General features: G+C 37.6%; 1 protein-coding gene across 6 annotated transcripts in view; it reads right to left on the bottom strand.

Moving 5' to 3' along the window:
- Nucleotides 1-26793, bottom strand: part of LOC127970684 (neurexin-1a-like) — a 127018-nt gene that overhangs the window by 51912 nt on the left and 48313 nt on the right. For all 6 annotated transcript variants that reach the window (XM_052573361.1, XM_052573362.1, XM_052573365.1 and 3 more), the window contains 3 exons: nucleotides 21869-22252; nucleotides 21038-21241; nucleotides 18473-18499 (listed from right to left, as the gene is read on the bottom strand). In XM_052573361.1, the coding sequence (XP_052429321.1) occupies nucleotides 18473-18499; nucleotides 21038-21241; nucleotides 21869-22252 (615 nt within the window). The remainder of the gene's footprint in view (nucleotides 1-18472; nucleotides 18500-21037; nucleotides 21242-21868; nucleotides 22253-26793) is intronic.

The raw sequence follows: 26793 nt of genomic DNA, 5'->3' as shown, positions 1-26793 counted from the left end.
CTGAATTTTGGGGTTATGTGACCCTATATTTAGCGCAAGAGGCTGCAGAGGTGAGGATATCCTATCATATTATATTTACATAGAAAAAGTTTTCCTCTTTTAATTGAAAGCAGTGATGTGAAAATGCCTCATGTAATGACATCACTGTGCAGTTACATCATGATGACACAGCTGCAAGTGTGGAGGGAATTGTGAACAGCCAGCTTGAGTCATCTGAACCATGTACTTCTACTGAACCTCAGAGCATGACCTTCTCTGACCAGTGTAAGAAACGTCATAATATCATGAAGAATTCATAAAGTATGGATTTACTTGCTCTACAGTATACGTCTTCAGCCCTGCTCCTGAATTCAGACCCACTATCCTGCTATTAGTTTACAGTCTGCTCTAACACACCTGCCTGCAATTTTCTTCTGCACATGTGTTTGATTAGGGTTGGGGTTAAACTTTTCAGGGCAGTGGGCCTCCAGGAGAAGATTTGAGGAACTGATCTATTGCTAAAAATAAACACTATTACCAACATGTAAACTGTTCATGTTGTCCATGAAAGTATGAAGCCAAAAAAATAAAAAATAAAAAATGTAAAGACATCTGGAGACAAATCATCCCACTTGTTGAAAAAAAAAAAAATAAATAAAATAAAAAACCTTTTTTATTGTATTGTTTATTTTGTAAATAAAATAAAAGTACTATATAATGACAGGACCAAATGTGAATGTTCACTGATCTTGAAAAACACTACCTGCATATTTCAGGGCAGTATTGGCACAATTGAATCTCTCAAAGGGTGATTGTATTTAAAAATGGCATAATTCCATGGATTCTTAAGGCTAATTCAGTGCCATAAACCATTCAACCAATTAGTCACAAATGAGTTGGACTGGCTGGAGGAAATCGGAATACTGTCCCAAGTGAACTAATGTTCATGGTCAGTACAACTGATTAATCAAGGACATTTTGGCCAATTTGTCAACCAGACAAATACAAAGTTCTGGCATGAAACTCTAGATGGCGCAGTCCGATAGATCGAACGAAGTATGACAGCTGATTGGTTCTCTCCTGTATCTGTAGCCAATGAGCTCGCTGACCAACATTCAAATATTTGGCAATGTTTGCTGTAACAGTGACAGCGCACTTTGGAATCGTCTGAAATCAGCATCTAAGATGTTGCTCTTGTGAATGCTCTTTTAATCCATATTGCTGTGTTTATTGCATGGTTTGTCTAATAGAATAAAAAAATGAGCAACTATAAACAAGGTAAAATAAGTGTAATGTTAGCAGTTTGAGTGAAATATTAAGCATATTAGCAGCAGCATTTACACATCTTTGTTTATACTGCTGGAGCGAATGCAGTACAGAGCATGTAATCGTTCCATGGACACACAGATAGAAACAGACATGAAAACAAGCTACAGTAGGTGGCCAACCAGAGTGTGCTTTTTACCGCTGCCACGTCTGCAAAGTGCATTTGCAGGTTTTGACCACTGAGTGGCACTTTAACCACACGTTATCAAACAAATGCATCAAAGCAGATTTTCGCAAATATACGTCAACTTTGCCTCGCCAATGTGTAACATTTGACTGCTGCAGTTGGGGAAAATTAAAGAAAAGCACTGTAGTTAAAGTATTTTATATTATATATTCTCACATATTAGGCCTATATTTGTCACAAGTAGATTTTTTATTTATATTTTAAAATCCTTTAATAAAACAGCATGCATTCTGACATGCACATACTTTGTTATTCATTACCTGTCCTTTTTTTTGACAGGGAGCTACTTTGGAAAAAGGTATCTGTTTGTACACAAAACAGAAAATATTCCAAGCAGCATACATTAAGAACAAACATTTTTTATCTCTTTGGCAGACACACGTCTCTTTAGGCCAGAAATGTTCATTTATCTACAAAAATAAATAAATAAAATCATGTTGCCCTACCACACTTGATGACGTGTTTCTTGAATCATAAAAGCTTAAATGCCATTATATTACTATCTTTTGCTATTTTCTATTTTATTTATTTTTTATTTTTTTGAATGCAGAAATAATGTAATGCATTTGGTTTTGTTACTTTTAGTTATTTCTGTTACAAGAAAACATATAATTTCCTGTGTTAAAATGAAAACCTGAAATATTTTATGACATACTTCAATAAATAAGGAAGATTCAATATACAAAACTATTTTATTTTGATTTGTTTTTTTATAAATTAGCATTATAGTTCATATTTTCTGATCTTTGTAGTATATGTATGAATTCCAGTATTTTTACCATTAAGTGACCATTTGGAAGAGGCCGATATTTAAAAAATGATGGAATGTGATGAAAAAAAAAATAATACATAGATTGTGATAACTAGCAACATAAGCAGACAAGAAATGCAAAAAATACAAATGCCCTTTTCTTGGTGGGGCAGTTAAAAGGGTTAAAAAAACTGATTTAGTATTCATCAAAATGAATTAAAACAGTGAAATGCGAACTCAGAATATGACGCAATCCCAAAATATTTAATATTTAAAAACAACACAAATGTATCAAATCCCATTTTATTAACTAATGTCTTTGCTGCTGACCTATGAAGATACAGTTCAACCAATAAGCAAAAATTACTTTAGATAAACAAACAGTTGTGCATGTTGTTTATTGTTGTTTTGTTATTGCTGAAGAGTGCTGAACCTTCATCTCCTGTATTCTGCTGTACAGACATGAATGTACTTTTCCTTTAGCCTGAGGTTTATTCTTTACACTTTTTGGCGTGAAAGAGCTTTAACATTTTCTGTAAATATAACTTATTATATTAAAAACAATCAAGCCCTGCTCATATTTAAAAATTAATGTGAAAGCAACGCAAAAGTAATGTAATTAGTTACTTTAGGGAGTAAAACAATATTTTGTTCAAAAACTTTTAATAGAATGTAGATCGAAATGAAAGCCCCTTAATACAACATAAGGCAATTTTGTAGTATAAATGGTTTCCATAATGACTGTTCAATAACCATAACATGCAGTAAGAGCCTTTGTGTACAATATATATATATATATATATATTATACAAATATCTCACATTTTGAAATTAAATTTCTAAAAATAAATGTAAGATTAATTTTCTAATGGTTTTTTTAGGATGTTATAATGTTATATTATAAAGTTATTTTTGTTTTATTTCATTATTTATCTCCATTTACAAAACAAAATTCATGTACAAGGCAGAGGTTCTTTAACACTTATTCTCCACTCAAGTATACAGTATAATATCATAGTGGAGTTTTAATTAATTCCTTAAACCAGTGGTTCCCAACCTTTTTTAACTCATGGCCCACACAGCCAAACACATATGTTTCCGCGGCCCACTGCAAAAGAATTTTAACGATCCCGCTTTTTGTGTCGGGTTCAGTGTTGGGAGTAACGGCGTTTAAGTATAACGGCGTTACTAACGGAGTTAAATTTTCAGTAACGGAGTAATCTAATTAATTACTTTTCCCGTCATTGCAACGCCGTTATCATTACTGAGAATGTAAAGTGTTGCGTTACTACAGTTTGGTTGAATAAATCACGAGGTGTCATGCTTTGGCTAGTGGCTACACATCAGTTGCGTGACACCGTTGCAAATCTGATGATGATTGGCTGGGTGGGCGGTGCCCTGCTCACGCTGTCTCACTGCACGCTCTGACAACCACTAAACACAAGACAGTGTCAGCGATAATGGTGTTCCCGAACTGGAAGTAACGGGAATTAAAGGCAAAAATGTTTCTGTAACATGCACGCTATGCCCAGGAAAAAGACTTTATCCACGTATGCCTCAAGCAACTCAAATCTTATGAACCAGTGCCACCTCAAATCAACACATGCTAACATGTTACTGTAATGAATATTTAATGCTGTGTTCACACCAGATGCGACTTGTGCGAATAAATCTAGTTTTAAAAGTATTTAATGCGAGAATGAAGTTGTTTATTTATAAAGACAGCGTCTATTTAAGAATGTGTTTTGCTGATTTTCGGAGGTTGTCTATTCGCGTCTTTGCATTGACTTAACATTGAAATCACTCGCGCCAGAAGCTCTATTCGCGTCAGGTGTGAACACACGTGTTCTGTTCATTGTGCACAACGTTAGGCCTAATATACAGTTACAGAGATTTGCACTAATGGCCAGGTTTCCCTTTGTTTCTTTTTACCCAAGTTTAAATTAGTTTGTCTTAATTTTGCACTTGAATTTTATTTTCAATATTTATTTTTTATATGTTTTATTTCTATGCATATCATATGGCAGGCTGCATTCTATTGAGTTCAAATAAATACAAAATTTTCTAAAATGCTTATAGTGTTTTTATTCTTCAATCAGTTAATATAAACATCTTATACATTAAAGATGTTATAGGACGTAATAGCGTTATAGAACATACAAAAATAATGTCACAGTTACTTTGCTGAGTAACTAATTACTTTTACAATGTGGTAACTGAGTTACTAACTCAGTTACATTTTAGGAGAAGTAATTTGTAACTGTAACTAATTACTTTTTTTAAGTACGATGACCAACACTGGTCGGGTTAACTAAGTACTCGGAAGCAAGGCTGTTAATTGTCTTTATTGAATAAACTGGTAATGTATTGAATAAACAGAAAATATACATAACGGATCAGCAAGCCCCCAAAGGCTCGGGTTGACATTTCGAAAACAGGAAAACCAAATCCAGGAGAGGTCGGCAGCGGGTAGAACGTCAGCGAGCCGAAGAGCCGTCAGAGGGAACAGGCAGAGCTGGGTTGAAACGAGCAGTCAAAACCGGCAGAGAAATGGAGCACTGGACAAAGCAAGATTAGAGTCAGACTCGAGTGACAAGCGCTTATCGAGAGCAGGCAAAAAAAAAGACACATTAAAGGGAAACGGAACTGCAATATGTAAATAAATTTAAACCAACAACCATGAAATAAATTTAGCTAAATGGATAACATGCACAAAAAAAAATCTCAACTTGTTTACAAGACAATTAGACATGAAACTATAAACAACAATCTTTGTCACTCACCTAATGTGAAGGTTGGTGTTGTTTAGCATTTACTAAGCGCTGTATGTCGGGCTGAAGGGAAGAAAGTTGCAAGCGGAGATCAGGCTCGACGTTAAGCTTATTCCTGTATTTTGTCTTGAGTGCCACCAATGCAGAAAATCCTGCTTCACATAAGTATGTTGTCGGAAATGGCATCAAAAATTTAAGAGCTTTGTCAGAAAGATCAGGATACTCGGAGAATGTATGAATCCAGAAATCCGTCAATGTTTTTTGAGAAAACGTCAATTTTAAAGCACTGTCACAAGACATGTCAATGAGGCTGTCGTGCTCTTTTGCACTTAAACTTGTGACGGCTCCCTCACACAAGTTTGCAAAAGGATTTTCCATCCAGGCAACCTGAGCATCTGGAGATGGAAAGTAGTCACGCAACTGGCTCTTCAGTCCTTGGAAATGCTCCTCAATCAATTTTTTAACCAAGGTGGGTAGGCTCATGGCTTCTTCTGTCAAAAGATGTGACAAATTTTCAAACGATTCAGAGTTTGATTTGCGAATTCGTCCGGCCCAAATGTCCAGTTTCTTTATTGTGGCTTCGATTTTATTTTGGACTTGAAACGCTGTCACTGATTTGCCCTGAAGACTCAAGTTCACACCATTTAGGTGATTGAAAATATCAGAAAGGTAGGACAATTTTGCAAGCCACTCGAAATCACTGAGACGGTCTGAAAGGGGAAAATTTGAGTCAGATAAAAAAATCCGTGCTTCGTTGCGTAATTCAAATAGACGAGTAAGCACCCTGCCTCGTGAAAGCCATGGTACCTCAGTGTGTAACAGAAGCTGAACATGGTCACTTCCCATTTCTTCACAGAGTAGTCGAAATAGACGTGACTGAAGGGGCCTAGTCTTTATGAAATTGACGATTTTAACAGCCTCATCCAAGACGCATCTGAGATCTGTGGGCATCTTTTTGGTAGCTAGCGCCTCCCGATGTAAACTGCAGTGGACAGAGCTCATGAGCGGCGCAGCTGTTTTTACGCGCGCAACGACTCCGTTGCGATGTCCCACCATGGCTCTTGCTCCATCTGTGCTCAGACCCACGCATGTAGACCAGTCTATTCCATTTGAAACAATGAACGCATTCAAAATATCAAATATGGCTTGGGCAGTTGATTGCGCTGGCAGCGGCTTACAGAAAAGGAAATCTTGTAATTCTCCATTATGTACATAACGTACAAAGGCAAGGAGGTTGGAAAGGTTTGCTATATCGGTCGATTCATCCAACTGTAGGGCATAAAAGGGACTCTCTCGAATGTTTTTGACCAACTTCTGAGTTATATCATCTGCCATTTCATTGATTCTTCTCTCGACTGTATTATCTGAAAGTGAAATCAGATTTAACTGCTTGCGGGCCTTTTCTCCACACATCACGCCAACCATTTCTTTCGCAGCAGGTAAAATCAACGTTTCACCAATTGTGTGCAGTTTTCCAGCCTTTGCAATGAGCTTTGCAACACAGTAAGATGCATCCACTGCTTTACTGTTGTCGTTGCCAGAGAACGCTGTTTCAAGAGTTTTTTTCCTGCTTTGGTAATCTTTAAGTTTGTTCTCAAAAAATTCTATAGGCTTGGATGCATATTCACTATGCTTTGTTTCCAAGTGCCGTCGTAGTTTGATTGGTTTTAAAGCTTCATTTGACAGTATTTCTGAGCACACAACACAGAGCGGTAGCTGCTCGTTCTCTGCTCCAACATATGTGAAACCCAGCGCTAGGTAGTCGCTCCTATATTTTCTTCGTTTAGGTTTATTTTGAGGCTTTTCAGTGTCATGCTTACTTGTTGCTGAAGAAACGTCTGTATTTTTTCTTTTCATCGATCCTGTTGTCAACCATTTATCCATTTTTAAATCTGCTTCAGCACGTATGAATCAAAACTATTTTAGATAGTCTAAGTTGGCGGGTTGTTATTAAACCAATCAGCGAGCACGAATAGCGAACGCATAGTAACAGTTTATTATTTAATTTCTCATTATTTAATTATATATCATTTTATGATTTATTTGATTTTGACTAGACATTTTTTATTATATTAACAATATTACAATTTCTATTAATAATATTTGGCGGCCCAGTTGAAAACCACTGCCTTAAACATCTACATTCATGTAAAGCATGTAATCCACGTAGTATCAGAAATAAACGTAAACAGATGTTGTAAATTATATATTTGTAAAATATGTATGTTGTAAATTAATTTACATGAGAGGAATAATAATGACTTGATCACAATCGCAGTAAAAAAAAAAAGTATATGCTGTTGATAGATTCAGTCCATTAATAACTTCACCCAACAGCAACAATATAAAATAAAATTAAGAAAAATATATATTAAAGAAATTGGGAGCTAAGAAAATGTCCAGGGCACTATTTTAATGATCTAAGCGCATGGTCTAAAGCTCACAGTGCAGGTGGATTCAGGGAATGTCCGAATCCACTTTTTCTAGTTTAATGATGGGAAAACGGTCAGCAAGCCCGGGCACACCTCACAAGATGGCGCCTGTGTTTGGCTTTCCCTCTGTAGCTGGTTGTTCGTCCCAATTCATTTTGTTTGTTTTCTGCGCCATGCTACTACTAAGTTTGTCAACAAAATTTGCGTCTACTGCATAGGTGTATCATCGCCAAACATTGCTGTTAATCCAATCTTCCGTGGTGGAGTGCAGTGATGGATATATCTGGAGTGATATTGACAAGTTTGCAGCACCGTTCGCACGTCCGACTGAAAATGCTGTCCGTATGCGGCATGGAGAGGGCCTAATATGACCTACAAATAGACGGTGGAGAAAGCGAGGAAAAAGGGCAGGAAGACAGATTCATCTGAAAAAACTTGGACTTCAACCACAGACCTTCATGTCTTTATTCTGTCTTCCCTGATGTCCCCATGGCTCCGGTTCCGTTGTACCAGAGAAACTCTACCTCAGGTCGTGGTGTGTGTTTGGTACATCTGAGGTCACTGCCACGAGCCTCTTTCACTGCTTCGGGTGTTCCTGCACTGCTCAGGATGGGTCTGATTAATGCCCGTTCAATGGCAAACAAGTCTCTTCTACTCAGCGATTTATTTAACTCCAAAAACATAGACTTCATGTTGGTTACGGAGACTTGGCAACGGAATATGGAATACCATCACTTAAATGAACTCTGTCCTATGGACTAATTTTATCAGCATCCCAAGACTCACAGGTCGGGATGGAGGTCTTGTTGTGGTTTTTAAAACACGTTTTATCTGCAAATCAGTGAGCGCTGACACGTACTCTTCTTTTGAATTACAGATGATTAAGGTGGGTCGCTCGAACTCATTTTAATGTATTTTAGTTTACCGGCCACCTGGGCCAGCGGCCTCTTTTCTCATTGATTTTTCTAACTTCCTATCATCTATTATTAAGCTTGATAGAGTGATTATTGTTGGCTATTTTAATATCCATGTGGATGATGATACTTTTACAAATGCTTCTGAATTTGTAAACATTACTGAATCTTTTAACTTCACTCAGCATGTCTTTGGCCCTATGCACAACAAGGGACATACGCTTGATCTTGTCTGTTCTTGTGGTGTAAATATTAATAATGTCTGTATCGAATATGTTTTTTATAAGTGATCACAATTGCATCTTTTTTATCTCTTATCTTTTATATCTTTTATCCCTGCTAAACGAGAGTCCTATTCACGTTTGATTAACCAGCATACTGTTGAGAAATTTTCAGCCGCATTCAATTCAAGCCTGGTTCTTATTTCGAAAGATGTAGAAGCTTGTGCACTATGATTGATAGACTGAAAACAACTGTGGGCATTACTGGATCAGCTCTGGATTGGTTTTCCTCCTATCTTTCAGACCAGAGTTTCTCTGTGACCGTAGGAACATATATGTCAGACTCTGCTCCTTTGTCCTGTGGTGTGCCCCAAGGTTCTGTGCTTGGCCCTCTGCTGTTCAGCCTGTATATGCTTCCTCTTGGGAAGATTATTGGTAGTTTTGGACTAACAATAGTTAACTAACAACTACATATGTTTTATAACTACCTGAATTAACCCTGAATTACTGTAGAAATACATGTTAATAAACAATTTATTAACACTATAAGTAACTATTACTATATGTCTGAATAAAAAGATGTATGAATGCACATTTAAATAGTTTATTAATCATTTACTTACAATTTCTAAGTGATCTCATGAACCATTGACAACTCCTTAATAACTGGTGTGCAAATAATGCTATACTTAATTTAGAAATGATAAATTGATCATTAATAAAGTATGAAAAAACAATTATTAAATACATTATAGATATGCTTTTAAATCAGCTATAAAGCAAATATATCTGTATTTATAAACTGCTTATAAATGTCTATTAATGCTTTATAAATGATGAATTAACTGTTTCCTAATGCTTAACTAATGATTAATAGCATGCAGTTATTATAAAGTGTTACCAATTATATTTATATTTTAGCCCTGATAGGTTGGACAAACTGTCCAACATTTGAATAAATGATTCAGTGATTCACTCATTAACACGGTCAAATGCTCTGTTTCTGAATAAATCAGTCTTTTGAATGAATCCGTTCAATCTCAAAGACTTACTTATTGACATTCACTTGTTGTCACCTACTTAATTTCACATTTTGACAATTGTTTTCCCCCTTGTTTCCAGTTATTTCCATACATTAAGCCTATTTATGTAACTACAGGTTAAATTCATCCATGTCCCCTCTGAGATATATAAACTGTAGGCTAAATGCAATTTCAGATGGAGATTCTAGAAATATTTTCTTATGTTGAAATGAAAGACACTAAGTACCGGATGAAGTGCTTCTTGTTCTTACCCAAAAATATAAAATGGAAGAAATAGTTAAAACCGAACACCCATATATATATGTGTGTTCGGTATATGTGTGTGTGTGTGTCTGTGTGTGTGTGTGTGTATTTTTCTTCTTCTTTTCCATTTTACACTTACTTTAACTTTAAATTAATTTAATTTAATCTAATTTAATCTATTTAAAAAAATACTTTCCGTACTTAAGTACAATAAATGTAATGTAATGTAATTTAATTTAATTTAATATTCTTTAATTTATATTAAAAAAAATACTTTTCATACTTAAGTACAATAAATATCAAATACTTTAAGACTTTTACACAAATAATATTCTAAATGGTGACTTCGACTTCTACCAAAGTAATTTTCTGGTAAGATATCTGTACTTTTACTTGAGTCTGACTTTCAGGTACTTTATACTCCACTGGTAATGAGTGTTTTTTTGGGCATAACGTGCAATAAACTAATCAGAGCCTTATCTCCCATTCCTTTTAAGTCCCAGTTGTGCGAATGCCATGGCGGATTTGCTATCTACAAGGTGGAATTAACAAAGACAGAATACGTCTCGGTGATGAGGTAGAGCTGTTCATGTGCAAGCAAATAGGTAGCCTAATTCTGATTCAGTGATTCATGTTCTTGAGAGAACACTTCTGATAATGCCAACCCTGAAACAACATAAACTACCAAATTTTGCAACAAGTTTGATTGCAACATATAATCATTGCTGTTAATAGTGTTCATCGTCTGTTTGATTTTGTCATTAATTGAATTTTACCGTACATTTCTGCCATATTTACATAAACTGACAATCACCACTGATAAGCTACTACTAAAGATTTTTGCACTTCACAGTTTACTTATGTAACCATAGGTCCCTGAGTAGGGAGACACTGCGTCCTCTAGGGGTCACTATGGGGAATTCCTCACCGTGACCCATGTCTGAAGCATACATTGAAAAACACCAACAACACATTGGCCTCCGACAGCCCATGACATCACTACCGGTGAGACTATAATATAAACTGGCACCGGGAGAACATGTCATCCACTTCCTCGTCTGAATCTTGTCCCCGAAACTGTCAGGAAGCTAGAGAATGCAGTGTCTCATTCCCTACTCAGGGCACCATGGTTACAAAAGTAACCTGAGACATTCCCTTTTAAAGGAACCGTGTACTGCATCCTCTAGTGGTCGCTATGGGGAATGGCATACCCATGACACCATGCACTAAGTACCAACTCTACCATCTCCATAGGAGTTGCCCCTGGGGCGTTAGACAGCTGTCCGTGACATTATCCCTTATGGCCAAAGGCCTAGGCTACATACCCAAACATACCTGTTAAGGCCAGACTCCTGGGCCCGGGGGTAGAGCTCAAGGCTTGGAATAAAAAATAGATTCCTTTAAAAGGATATGACCAAGAGACTAGTATCATACTAAGTCTTTGCCTGTCACACAGGGGCTACCACTTGCTCTCGCATAAGCTTGCTGAAAGAACTATCTCAACAAATCCATAGTAACAACACCCTGTTTAAATAGGTAATCCTGAGGATACATAGGTGGAGTGGCACCAATGATGAATGGGGGTTTTACCAGCTCAAGAAATGATACGAAGCAACCGTGCGAGCCCCTCACCATATAGGATTTTAGACAAGAACACAGAGTACTAGCATGCAAACTTACCATAGTGTGGATTTAAGAAAGTGCGTAAAGAATTCATGTGCACACTTACCATTACATGGATTTTACTATACTGTTCTAAGGGGCTCTCGTGGCACTCTGAAAGAGCAGCTCATTGATGGAATGGTGCATCCCAAAACCAATTTGTTCGATAGTCACCAACTCGATCTAAGGTATAAATGCTGGAGTTGCAAGCAGTAAATATCTAGCTGAGGGGGCAAACCACTTAGCTCGTAACCGAGAAGGGAGCTCAACCTACCACTGCTCTAGGAAAACAGAGAACTCAACTCTCATGTGAGAGGAGAACTCAGAATTCAACAAGGTAATAGTGCGCTCTCAAGCACTGCTAACTACCATGAGAACAGCCCACGGAGCGAGGAATCCAACACCTCAGAAGGGGAGAGAACTCGAGCACTCAACAGAAGCACCATACTCACAATAACCCTCAATGCTGAGGTGAGCAATGCTTCAGAGTGTGTTAATAGAGACACACTGGTTGAGAAGAGCCCAAGGTACCGGGGCCTAACCAACACAGTCAAAGGGAACGAAGCTAATACACACAAACTGTACCATACAGGATTTCAGAAAGTGTGCAAAGTGTTCAACGTGCACACTTACCACCATGTGGATTTCAGAAAGTACACAGAGCTTAGCATGTGTACTTAAAGCTTCCCAAGCATCTGTTCACAGATACCCAGAGGTACTGAACCGAACGGGAGAGGCAAGCTCAAATTTAATGCTCTAAGATGAGGGGAGCACTGCCTGAGACAGCATTACACAAGAAGGTTCTCGCAAATGCCACCTACACTTCCCATGCGATGCCTCAGCAAGAGGGGACATCATGGTGACCAGGAAGCCCCTCAGGGCTTTTGCAGTGCTGTGCCTTGGTCTAAAGTCTTGCGCAATGTTTTTTTGGACGCTGCTCAGTTTAACTGTTCAGAACAAACAAGGGACTCATGCACAACCATCACAAAACAGAAAGACAGTCGAGGATCATCAGGTGACCACACAGAGTATTAAGAACCAAGGGTTCCCAAACTTTTGAATGGGGTTATTTTAATAATTTCAGCATTTTTTTTGTCTTGTGGACTAAATGTTAATATCTTTTATGTACAATATCTTCCTCAGGACAGTACTAAATAAAATATAACATGCATTTAGTATGATCTCTCTTATTTTTTGAAAATCACTCATATTTTCACAGATTCTGCAAAGGGTGCCCAAACTTTCGATCCCCACTGTACATGATTTCACAGTGTACAACTTTTCAGGAAATATCTGTTTTAGGCATACAATCATGGTTAGGTGCTTCTACACCCTTATTAATAAGCTATAATTTCCCACTGATTTTAGGAATAAATTATGGGTAGGGTTGGGTTTAGGGGTATGACTATCATTTGACTATCATGTCTATAATCACTTATTGTGTAAGTTTTTATATATATATATATATATATATATATATATATATATATATATATATAACTATTTAATAGCTTAAGGATTCATATTCATGTTTAGTATGTGTGTGTTTGAATCTGCTTGCTTGAAACGTTTCTGAGCATCAGTTATTTGTCAAATGTATCATATTCTTGTTATAGGAATCATGTCCAAAATTATACCCTGCAAGAGCAGGAAAATTCCAACCACTTGATGATAAGATAGCATGTGATTTATGACACACCGAGCGAAGACGAAGGACCCTATCATACACCCGGCGCAATGCAATGCAAGGCGCAATCCAATTGTGTTTGCTAGATTCAGTCTGGCTCCATTCGCATTTTCCCATCCAGTGCCACGTATTTTAATTAGCAAATGCATTTGAGCTCATTTTTCACCCATGGGCGTCCTGGTCTAAAAAAAAAGAGGTGTGTTCAGGCACATTGCAGGCACAATGCTATTTTAAGGACCTGAAAATAGACTGCGCCATAGACCAGCTCAAACTTGGTCTAAAGTCTTGCGCAATGTTTTTTTCTTTGTTATTTAAAGGGTGTACATGCTGCTTATTAAACACAGGGACGCACAGCAGCACAAAAACATGCCAAATATTACAAATTAAAGGATTACAATGCACATGATTTTTTTGTAGGCAAAAAAAAAATATATGTATATATATATATATATATATGCCTACATGTCATAATGGATAGTCATCGCATGTATCAGAATTAGGCTATTTGCTCGCACACGAGCAGCTCTGTTTCATCTCGGAAACATGTTCTGTCTTTGCGCTTGCCAAATTCCGCCATGTAAATAGCAAATCCCTCATGGCACGAGTGCAACTGGCTCTTAAAGGGAATGGAAGATGAGACTCTGATTGGTTTATTGCACGTTACGCCCAAAAAACACCCATTACTCATTAAGAGAATAGGGATAACCCATTTATACCATGCGCCTGGGCGCGCCAACCATTTTACTGTTGTTAAAATAGCAAAAGTGGATTTGGACATGCCCTAAGTTCCCCTGCACTGTGCGCTTTACACTTTGCGTTTAGATCATTAAAATAGGGCCCAGTATCTAATTGGTCAAGACAACATTTGAGGTGTGGCCAAAAGGCCCGTTTAAAATACTCAGGACACCATCAAATTTTGCTTTTAGCTTTTGCTTTTTAGCTTTTGCTTTTAGTCATGCTTTTAGTCAACACCATTTGCATTCTTTGAGTGCTATTCCAGCATGCTTCGGCCTGCACGTCTGCTGCTACTTAGCCACGATTAGAAGAAACACCACCTAGTCTCATCAAACTTTACTTCTAATTATTTAACTTTAGTTTCTTTCCTTTTCCGCTGAGAGTGAGTTAAGTTTTCTGAGTTAAGTTTTGTAACGCTGTGTCTCCGAGTCTGACCTCGATCACCTTCCAAAAACTACAACCAGCCCACAACTCCCCATCATCAGCCAACGCCCAATCACGGGCTTCCCAAAACATCACTACAACGACTACTGAACTTCCATCCAATCAGCAACCTTGGGAAACCCCCTTTTCAAAGGCAACAAAGGGAACCCCCTTCACACAGGCAACACAAGTAACTTACCTCCAGACTCTGATCTAAACTGGTGTAGAAATCTAATATAATTTTAACTTCATTGAGGAACTCAATGCGAGGGTTAATTAAGTGATTGATAGTTGTTCATGTCTATGCAATTTCACGTATTGCTGTAAACTTAGGATTTCAGATTTTATTCATATTGAAAAGAGAAGTATATTGTGTTTTGTACTTACTAGTTAATGTTGATTTTTTTTTACTGTGCTAATTAATAGTGTTTTCACTATATTTTGGTTATTAATATCCATTGCAGAGTTGATGTTATATGGCTCGTTCAATGAATCGCTGGCCATCTCAGTGATTCTCTTCAAATTCCCTTTGGGCTTAATTGACCTGTTTTCCTTACATCCCTCTTTCCTCAAAAAGAGAGACAAATTAGAGCGGTGCTTTTTCATGGAAAAACACTCACAATGCATGCAAATTGTCCCCTAAAGGACATCCCTTGCGTGCTCTTCACCCAAACAAAAAAAACGCAGAGATCGTGTCTTCATTAGGTGTCAAATAACGATGACATAGTTGCACACATCCTCTAAATGTTTTGCTAGTGCTTGCCATGATGATAGAATAAAGATCGCTCTTATCATTCAAAATACACGATTCAAACAAAACAGTCAGTGAATGCGAAGAAGTGAATGACGTGTTCTCCTGGCATCTATTTATACTATAGTCACACTGGTAGTGATGTCATGTGCTGTCACCAGCCAATGTGTTGTTGGTGTTTTTCAATTCAGAAACGGGTCACCACAAAGCATTCCACGTAGCGACCCCTAGAGGATGCTGTTGGAAGTTCCCTTGAAAGGGAAACTTAATTTTCTGTAAAGCTGCTTTTCAAATGATTTGTATCATGAAAAGAGCTATACAAATAAACTTGAATTGAACTGAAACTTAAATGAAAAAAATATAGTTTTTGGTAAAAAAAAATATGTTTAACAGCACATAATTGATCAGTCTTTTCTTTATTTATTTCTTCATTTATTCTATATTTTTATTTTTTTATGATTATCATTATTATTATCCAAAGTGACTTACACTGCACACAGTGTACACAGTTTATAATTTTTAATTTTTGCTTTTCCTGTGAATCGAACACATGATCTAGTGATAGCTAATGCCATGATCTACTGTTTGAGCTATAAGAAGGTATATTTTATATGGTATGGTCTGTCCAAATAAAATGTTTTAAATTATTGATTGTAAATTGTAACACCAATTATTTGTTGCACAATAACACAAGATAATTTGATAATACCTAGAATATCAAAGTCAACTGCGGGCGGCAGATCCTTTTCCTATTTGGCGCCTAAACCTACCTAACATTGTTTGGGAGGCAGACACACTCTTGCAGTTTAAATCTAGATTAAAGACCCATCTCTTTAACCTGGCATACACATAACAACACACTAATATGCTTCTAATATCCAAATCCGTTAAGATTTTTAGGCTCTATTAATTAGGTAAACCGGAACCGGGAACTTCCCATAACACCCGATGTAATTGCTACATCATTAGAAGAATGGCGTCTACGCTAATATTTGTCTGTTTCTCTCTTGTTCCGAGGTCACCGTGGCCACCAGATCCAGTACGTATCCAGACCAGATGGTGGATCAGCACCTAGAAAGGACCTCTACTGCCCTGAAAGACAGCGGAGACCAGGACAACTAGAGCCCAGATACAGATCCCCTGTAAAGACCTTGTCTCAGAGGAGCACCAGGACAAGACCACAGGAAACAGATGATTCTTCTGCACAATCTGACTTTGCTGCAGTCTGGAATTGAACTACTGGTTTCGTCTGGTCAGAGGAGAACTGACCCCCAACTGAGCCTGGTTTCTCCCAAGGTTTTTTTCTCCATTCTGTCACCGAAGGAGTTTTGGTTCCTTGCCGCTGTCACTTCTGGCTTGCTTAGTTGGGGTCACTTCATTTACAGCGATATTGTTGACTTGATTGCAAATGATTGCACAGATACTATTTAAAATGAACTGAGCTGCATGATGACATCACTGAATTCAATGATGAACTGCTTTTAACTGTTATTTGGCGTTACTGAAATACTGTTTTCGTAATTAATGTTGTTCAGTTGTTTGACACAATCTGTTTTGTTTAAAGCACTATATAAATAAAGGGTACAAAATGTAAATTTTGCTTTTATTTAATGAATTTGCAGTTCTGAACTATGGAAGTCTGTTTCCACCACAGTTGAGCACAAATGTGACAAAATGAGCAACCATTAATGAGCTACCAACATGAAATTATGAAAGATGAGCATGAAAGTTTACCTTAATGTGAAGAAGACTCCAGTGATTTATTATGAGTTACTAAAAATAAATATATGAAACCTAAATGGTTCATAGGTGCCCACTTTTTTTTAAGTTACTTACAAAGACAGAAAGTGGATGAACCTAATGTAATGTAGCTGGTAGTGGAATATGATGTACCTCCATCTAAGTTGAGTGAGGTTAGGCAAATTGTTGAAAGAGTCAGGAAAATATCAACTTCCAATGCCACACAGTTCTTAAGATGCTTTTGGAGACTTCTTTGCAAGGCCAGTGTCCTGCAGATTTTCCAACCCTAACTAAAGCACCTGTAAGCACTAATAAGCACCACAAAATGTGTGCAATTACTGTAAATGTAGTGGAAAGGATGGATAGCAAGGCCAATAGTTACATCAAGAAGTTTTTGTGTGTTTTCTTTGAGATGCGGAATTGTTTGAAAGAAATGCCAACAGATACCAGTGAAGTCCATCACCCTGGGCTACAAGTAGGAAAAGATGATAGGAATAAGTTAATATTTGCTGACTTTGCGGTCAGGTGCAGAGAGGTCAATAAATTGCATGTAAGTATGTTGATTGATATGTGGTGAGATAACATGGTTACCTTCCAAACTTAAGATGATGTTTGACTGATTAAAACCTTGTTGTGATTCCATCAATTAGAATGTCTGAACAAACAAATCATTAGATGCTACCAAGTTTTGTTCTCTCCTGGATTAATTTTCTGAGTTAAAAACCTGCCAGTCTTGTTACTGTGCTAACAACTAAGAATTTCCCAAATCCTGTGAAAACGGGCCTCATTGACGTCCTCAATAGCAGTAGTTCTCAACCGCGGTCCTGGGGACCCACTGATCTGCATATTTAGTATGTCTTATTTGTATGCCTTTGTTAAGATTCTTGATTAGGATCATCAACTCGTTAAGAGAGATCTTTGTAAGACAGTGTTTAACATAAGGGAGATGCGTTTAGAATTTAGCAAATGTAGGTGAAAGTAAAACATTATTTTTCCAATAAATATAGTAGGAGAGGGACTTTTTTTTGTTTCGTTTTTTCACTTAAGCAAAGAATGCCTGAATGAACTGTAAATATTAATTTAAAACGTAATTTCCTGTGGAACCACCACCTTAATTTAGCACTTTGGCATTCTTCACAATTTTTAGTTGCCACTTGCAGATGTTTAATTGGCTTTATGACTTTAGCGATCCAATTTTCTTGGATCTTTTGACATATAAGAGGCTGTTGTGCTATTATAAAAAATTCCTCCTCCTTACAGTAAAAGCATTGCATTGCCATAATGACTTATTTACTTTCTCCATGTTGTGGTAGACATTTGTATCAGAACACCTTCAGAATAGCATAACTCCATAACCTGCTCAGCAGAGGTGTGCAGTGAGGTGACAGAGAGATGCACTGCTGTTTACTGACAAGTCCTGGAGACACTGCACCAAAACAAAGCTTTTCCAACAAAAGGGAAAATTATCATGTTTTTGCGCTTAAAACATTAGTTACATTATAAGTGAACCTCAAAAACATTCAATTAAATTATTAATAAAAAATCACAGGTAGAAAACATTTAACAATAGTAAATGGAAGGTATGAAAGGAGAGAAAGTGTCACTTACTCGTGGTACAGTTTATCCTGTCACAGTCTAGATGGGGAAGAATAAATGACATGTAAATTTAGCCTTCAAAGTAACATCTGCAGATAATGAAGCACATAACCCACTTCTCTGGGGACCGACACACAAGAACACCAATGATCCTGATGCTTTTGCATGCCATCACATTCACCAAAATGTCATTTTATCTTTCTAGGAATATTGTACAAATATTACTTCTAGTTTTAAGCCAAAATTAGTCAGCATTTAAGTTGGAATTTTTCCACAAATGGACTAAAGGAAAGACTTTTTCCTTTACTTTCATCAAATAGTCAGTGAAAGGGTTTTAACCCTCAAAAACCCTGTTTATCTGTATATGTAAAGATTTGATTACTAATGGAAATGTTTTTGACTAAGAATGGAAATGCCAAAGCATCACACCATTGGTCAGGCTGTGACTATGACTAGTAAACTGCCTAGTAATCCATATTTCTTTGTTATTGGTGGTAACATTCAGTTGTAAGTTATTCATAAGTGATTAGTTAATGATTAACTAATCTTTTACAAATCATGATTATGTGCTCATAGATGAAGTGATATGTTAATATTCTTATCTGTGTTTTGTAGTTTAAGTTAAATATGAACTAAGATATGAACTAATCATTTACAAAACTTGACTTTGTTCAAAAAATATTATTAAGTAATATCATTGTAACTATTAACCATTTGCTAAGGATCTATTTCATGATATGATATTTTTTTAAGATAACTTATGACAGATTTGTAAATTCTTAGCATATTACTTTATAATCATTTGTGAACGTATAGTCATGTTTTGTAATGATAAGTTCATAATTAACTATTTATTTATAAATTACTTGTAAATGAATTAACAAAACATAGACACATAGTTAGCATATCAATAATTAATCTCTTATGGATGTTTTATAAATGATTAGTTTATCATTAACTAATCACTTATAAATGACTTACAAATGGACGTTATTATAAAGTGTTACCCTGTAGCACCTGGTTCCATTAAGTTGGATTGTTCATGGTTCATAAATTAGATGCAGACTTTTCGCAATGAACAAAGTAAATTCCTTGATTAAAAGGATATCAGTTATCAGTTATACAATATCAAGAAAATCAGTTTCCACTGGAATCACTACTCCTGTTTTTAGGTATTGATTTATTGAGATATTTCATCCAAGTTCACCAGAATCAGGGTCTCAGCCAAGTGTGCCATCAACCTCAGGAAAGAAGGGGCTGCACGCAGTCAAAGACCAGAGCTGGCTCATCATGCGAGGGAATGCTCTTACCTAAGATACACTGTTATTAATTCAATAAAAATAAAAATGAAATTATATTGACTTCTGTTGAGAAACACTGAAACATTTCTCAAAATATCTTCTTTTGTGTTCCACAAAAGAAAAAAAAAGAGTAAATTATGACAGATTTTTTAGTTGAACTATACAAATTCTAAAGCTCTGGAATATGTGAAGTTATTCTTCATTCTTTGCTCAGAGGTGATGAGAACTTCGAAATACCCGAGTGGCGGTATATTGTTTGCGTATATTTGGACACCTTCCATGGTACTGTTTTAAAGGAGCATTTAAATACTGTGACAGATCATTGAGCACTGAGTTTTTCTCTTTTATTCTGTGTGTGTATTAACAGGTTAAGGGAAATTCACTTTGGGAGTGTGAGCTGTGCAGAGTCACACTGTCATTCAGGTACTAAGAACCCCTTTCCATTCTCTAAGAATCAATTACTTCTGCTTGTGCAAAAGCCTTATATGCAGTGTTATCTTATTATATCTCATTATAATCTTATTAGATTTATAATTATATGACATTCTTTATATAAATAAAGAGAGTGTGAGAGTGGTTTGATTCACACACATATATTTAAAAGCAGTTGTCACAAATGTTGTTTCTTGTCTTTTACGTTCACACATGGCTATGTGAAAGACTAAAACTTGACATATATTTGGATGATTCCACTGACTCTATGGAACAACACTGTAGTTAACAGGAGCCTGGAGATTTACCTTCCTGCAGAATTCAGCTCCTGGAGAGTTTATTTTCGCTGGTTCTGATCTGTAGTCTGACCTGCACCTCTTAAGCCAGCCTGCAAACAGTCATGTAGGTCACACCATACAGGCTACAGTCTAGCTCAGACACAGCAGTATAAATCAGCCTTTAGACATGTTAAACCTGTGGATAACTGAAGTTCACAGCTTTAGAATGAATTAATAATTTATTTTAGTGTTTACACTGTGAGAAATTGCTAGTTTTCAGATGGGAAGGGCAACAAAGAGGGCTGTTACACAACACAGAGCATTCCCCTTTAACACAGAGCACAGCTGAGGTGTTTGAGTGTGTGCGGAGAGCTGCAGACTCCGAGCATTGAAGGGCTCTGAGCATCTCCACCTTGAAGACAAGAGTGGGTTTCTGTGTGATGTGCTTTAAAGCAGCACAGACAGCAAAAAAAAGGTCTTGTTTAAAGTTAATTTCTGGCTAGACATGAACAAGTTTGAGTACATTTGGTCACAGGTGTGTGATAGAATGTGTTTAGCACAGATACCTAGATTAACCGTGAGCCGGACGCGACTTGTGTCCAGCTCCAAACGCAGGGTGTCTGCGGAGTCTCGAGAAGTGGTTGCCATGAGAACACCATACGCCCGCTGGGATCGGAACCGTAGAGAAACTTCTTCAGCCTCTGTGTGCATAGCTACAGATAACTGGACCTTCATGAATTTACTGCCATCGTAGCTGAGAATGGTGGCATCTGCAGATGAGAGACAAAGATTATACTATATCAATGACATTAATCATACCAAAAAATTTTTGTATGTAGGCACTTGCCGATTTGTCCTGCTTTCAACACATGAAACTGACTGTTCACTTGCTGCCTTATATATCAACCCCCTTGACAGGTGCCATTGTAACAATACAATCAATTTTATTCACTTTATCTGTAAGAAATTTAAATGTTGTGACTGATCCATGTACGTTTATCAAAAAATTATTAAAAAAAAATCTATTCTATTTCTATTTGTAGAAACTGCTGCACACTTTAAGTTGAAAGGCATTTGATCCTTGGTGGTATGAAACCTGTATCAAGAACATGGATAATTATGTAAATATTATAAATTATGTTAATAATTTTGAGACTAATGTCATCCCATAGACAGAGTGGCTTCAATGGCAAAAGAGAGATTAAAGTGCACAGAGCATGGATGTCAGGATCCTGATACTGAAAATCAAAAAATAGACAGGAACACACAAAATGTCCTGTCCAAAGTAACAGCTCCAACAATGAAACAAGACACCTCCATCTTAATGAAACTGCAATATAATACTTTTCTTATCATAAAAGTGATAAGCATTGATAAGCAACAAGTGTCAGCCTCACCTCTCTCACAGGAGCGACCGAGATTGCCTGTCCCGGAGCAGTCACACACATAACGGTTCCACCCTTCCCTGCAGATTCCATTGTTTTGGCAGGGGTTACTGAGACACTGCTTAGGAGCCTCTTTACTGCAGGAGGGCTTTACACCTGCGGCTTTCTGCACCTCAGCTATGCGGCGGATGTCTTTGCTCTGACCACTGATGAAGAAGTCGCGGATGCAGCCTACATAACCAAAGTTGAGCAGAGCAGTCCACACCTCAGTAGGAAACACCATATCTCCTTTATTTTCTGGCAGTCCTCCTAAATACAGGCTATCATCCAGGTCAAGAATCTCGCTGTTTCCTGGAGCTTGGTATGGTGTGCGAATTGTGTTGATGGAGATGGTACCTGGAATTCAACAATGCCAGAGAAAAATGTGAGACTGTGCAAAGTAAATCCTGATATGTATTAGATAATAAAGTACACATAAGATGCCTGATAACACTTCCTATTAATAAATATTTAATATATTCACAGCTGTAAACTATTGTAATACACAACTCTCGTACTGGTCTCGTATCGCATACGTTGTCAGTGTTGTGCGCTTGCTTAGACCTTTGTTGTGATAAACAGTAAAGTACGTTCAGATGAATTCAATTTCAGTTTTGTCGGGTTTAAAAATGATTAGTATACCGCGGCAGTGGCAGCGGCAGCCCTCTATGGAGCCAAAAGAGTCTCAATAAAGATAAATGCACACTCTTCATTCACATATGCACTCATAGGATTCATACATGCACACACATAATTCATAAATAGACACACAGGATACACTAATGCGCACAAAATTTACAAATGCACACACAAAATTTTAAAAGCACAGAATATTCACAAATGCATACAAAATTCAGAAGTGCACACAAAATTCAGAAATACGCACACAATTCAGAAATGCAAACAACATTTACAAATGCACTCAAGATTCACAAATGCACAGGACAAGATTCAGAAATGTATTTCTGATGCACACACACACACACATATATCTTGATTTACAAACTGCTTGTGGTCTGTGAACTTCACGGCATTCGTGTGTGAATTTTGAGACTCCCCTGACTTGGCTCGACACACAAATGCCTTTTTTTTAAACAGGGAATGATCTGCAACCAATCAGATATCTCCCTTGTTTTAGTCAATCACAAGAATGCACCCCACGTGGGGGACTGTTTACTTATGAGCCAATCAACGACTCACTTTCCTCAGCGAACAACTCCCTTTCCACACGCAGCGAACGACTCACTTTCCTCAGCAAACGATTCACTTTCCTCGCGCAGCCGGCGACCCACTTTGCGCAGCAGGAGACTCACTTTCCGAGAGTCACTTTCCTCTCGCAGCGAACGACTCACTTTCCTCATCGAAAGATTCACTTTCCTCACGAGTCACGCAGAGAACGACTCATTTTCCTCAGCGAACGATTCACTTTCCTCACGCAGCCGGCGACTCACTTTGCGCAGCCGGAGAGTCACTTTCCTCTCCCAGCGAACGACTCACTTTCCTCATCGAACGATTCACTTTCCTCACGAGTCACGCAGCGAACGACTCACTTTCATAAGCGAACGACTCACTTTCCTCACGAGTCACGCAGCGAACGACTCACTTTCCTAAGCGAACGATTCACTTTCCTCATGCAGCCGGCGACTCACTTTGCGCAGCCGGAGAGTCACTTTCCTCTTGCAGTGGACCACTGACTCTCTCTTCATGTAGGGACCGAATTATTATAATTAAAGTGACTTCTATATTGCATCCAAAAGAATATTTAGATATATTTAAATATTCAAAAAGGTGTAATTTTTTTTCTTTCATTAAAATATTTAAATAAAATTAGATAATTTCCTATTGCAAATTTATGAATCCATGGGCTATATGTATTGAGACATTTATAAATGTATATAAAAATTATAAAAAGTAAACCTGAATTGTAATTTAAACATCTGTATTTTCATACAATTTCATATTGGCTTTAATATGCAGCACCACAGGCATATCATGCTGTGTGAAAGCATTCATGTGATTGGCTCATAAGTAAACAATCCCCCACGTGGAGTGCGTTCTTGTGATTGGCTAAAAGAAGGGAGATATCTGATTGGTTGCTGACAATTCCCTGTTTAAAAAAAAGCATTTGTGTGTTGAGTCAAGTCAGGGGAGTCTCAAAATTCACACACAAATGCAGTGAAGTTCACAGACCGCAAGCAGTTTGTAAATTAAGATATATGTGTGTGTGCATCAGAAATACATTTCTGAATCTTGTCCTGTGCATTTGTGAATCTTGAGTGCATTTGTAAATGTTGTTTGCATTTATGAATTGTGTGTGTATTTCTGAATTTTGTGTGCATTTCTGAATTTTGTATGCATTTGTGAATCTTCTGTGCTTTTTAAATTTTGTGTGTGCATTTGTAAATTTTGTGCGCATTTGTGTATCCTCTGTGTGTATTTATGAATAATGTGTGTGCATGTATGAATCCTATGTGTGCATATGTGAATGAAGTGTGTGCATTTATCTTTATTGAGACTCTTTTGGCTCTATAGCCCTCCAGTTAAGCCCTCCTCGTGTGAAGACCGTAGAGTGTAAAGACCATCTACTTTACCGTGCGACTCCACCGGGCAGGGCATATAAGTATTGTTTTGATTAATCTTTTTCCTTTTCCTTGTTTCATTTCTGTTTCAGTTGTTTTTTGTTTATAAACAAATCTTACTATGTGTTTCCAGATCCCTACTATCATTACCACTCGTAAACCATGCAACACACAATGTAGACAGCGCAATCTTAACAACCTGCATACTTTGCCTATGTCTGCTAATACACTACTTTCTTTTCCTATTGGTCTCTGGAATTGCCAGTCTGCTGTAAACAAAACCGATTTCATTACTTCTATTATTAGTCATTCAAAGCTTAATCTCATGGCCCTAACAGAGACCTGGATTAAACCAGAGGACACTGCTACACCTGCAGCACTCTCCAATAATTTCTCATTTTCCCACTCCCCCCGTTTGACTGGAAGAGGTGGAGGTACTGGTCTGCTCATCTCTAATTATTGGAAATTTAATCCTTTACCATCTTTGGGTATCAACAGCTCCTTTGAATCTCATTCAATTACTGTTACCTACCATCTTAAAATACATTTTTTAGTTGTCTATCGGCCCCCAGGACCACTGGGTAACTTTTGGGATGAATTAGATGTTTTGCTCTCAACCTTTTCTGAGGATGGTACTCCCCTAGTTATGCTTGGAGATTTCAACATTCATCTAGATAAACCTCTGTTTGCTGATTTCCACACTCTGCTTGCCTCTTTTGATCTCAACTGAGTGTCAACTACTGCTACTCACAAATCAGGCAACCAACTGGACCTTATTTATACACGAAACTGCTCTACTGATCATGTTCTGGTTACTCCACTGCACACGTCGGATCACTTCCTCCTCACTCTTAACCTCAACAGGGTCCCTGACACATCACTTACCCCTCCACATGTCATCTTTTGACATTACCTAAGCACACTTTCACCCTCCCGGCTTTCTGCAATGGTTTCATCTTCACTTCCTTCCCCTAAACTGTTTGCATCTTTTGATGCTAACAGTGCTACTGATGCTTTCTGCTCCACTCTTACATCTTGTTTAGACACTGTTCGTCCCTTATTTTACAGGCCAGCCCGTAACACCCCTTCTGCCCCTTGGTTATCTGATGTTCTACGCAAACACCGTTCTAAGCTTAGAGCTGCTGAAAGGGTGTGGCGCAAGTCCAAAAATACTACTGACCTTAATGTGTATCAGTCACTCCTATCTTCTTTCTCTGCTAATGTCTCCTCTGCTAAAATGACATACTACCATAACAAAATTAACAATTCATCTAACTCTTGCATGCTTTTTAAAACATTTTCCTCACTTCTTTGTCCTCCTCCTCCCCCTCCTGCTTCATCTCTAATTGCTGACGACTTTGCAACGTTTTTCATTAATAAAATTAAACACATTAGTGCACAATTTTCCACACCACTATCAGTCAAGCTCATATCACAAGCAAACTTAAACTCATTTACATCCTTCTCTTCACTCTCTGAGGCAGAAGTCTCAAAACTCATCCTTTCTAATCACCCTACAACTTGCCCGCTTGATCCTATTCCATCTCATCTCCTTCAAGCCATTTCTCACTCACTCACATCATCAACACTTCCCTCCACACTGGTGTTTTTCCCTCATCATTTGGACAGGCACTTATAACTCCACTACTTAAGAAACCCAACCTCAACCCATCTCTTTTAGAGAACTACAGACCAGTTTCCCTTCTTCCTTTTATTGCAAAAACACTTGAATGAGTTGAACATTCAACTGAGACGGCCTTGCATTCAACTGAGAACCACACTTCAATGGTTTGAGTCTTACCTATCAGATAGGTCCTTCAAAGTATCTTGGAGAGGTGAGGTGTCCAAGTCTCAACATCTAACTACTGGGGCGCCTCAGGGCTCAGTTATTGGACCACTTATCTTCTCTGTCTACATGGCATCATTAGGTTCTGTCATTCAGAAACATGGCTTTTCATACCACTGCTATGCTGATGACTCTCAACTCTACCTCTCATTCCATCCTGATGATCCGACGGTAGCTATTCGCATCTCAGCTTGTCTAACAGACATTTCTTCCTGGATCATGGACTATCACCTTCAACTCAACCTTGCCAAGACAGAACTGCTTGTGATTCCAGCAAACCCATCGTTCCATCACAATTTCACCATCAAGTTAGGCACATCAACCATAACTCCTTCAAAAACAGCTAGAAGCCTTGGAGTTATGATTGATGATCAGCTGACTTTCTCAGACCACATTTCTAAAACTGTCAGATCCTGCAGATTTGCTTTATTCAACATCAAGAAGATCTTGTTCTGTCCAGGCTGGACTATTGC

The sequence above is a fragment of the Carassius gibelio genome, chromosome B13, assembly GCF_023724105.1.
Source record: "Carassius gibelio isolate Cgi1373 ecotype wild population from Czech Republic chromosome B13, carGib1.2-hapl.c, whole genome shotgun sequence".
Lineage (NCBI taxonomy): Eukaryota > Metazoa > Chordata > Actinopteri > Cypriniformes > Cyprinidae > Carassius > Carassius gibelio.
The sequence above is the reverse complement of the archived record's forward strand: the minus strand, read 5'-3'. Positions and strand labels throughout refer to the sequence as shown.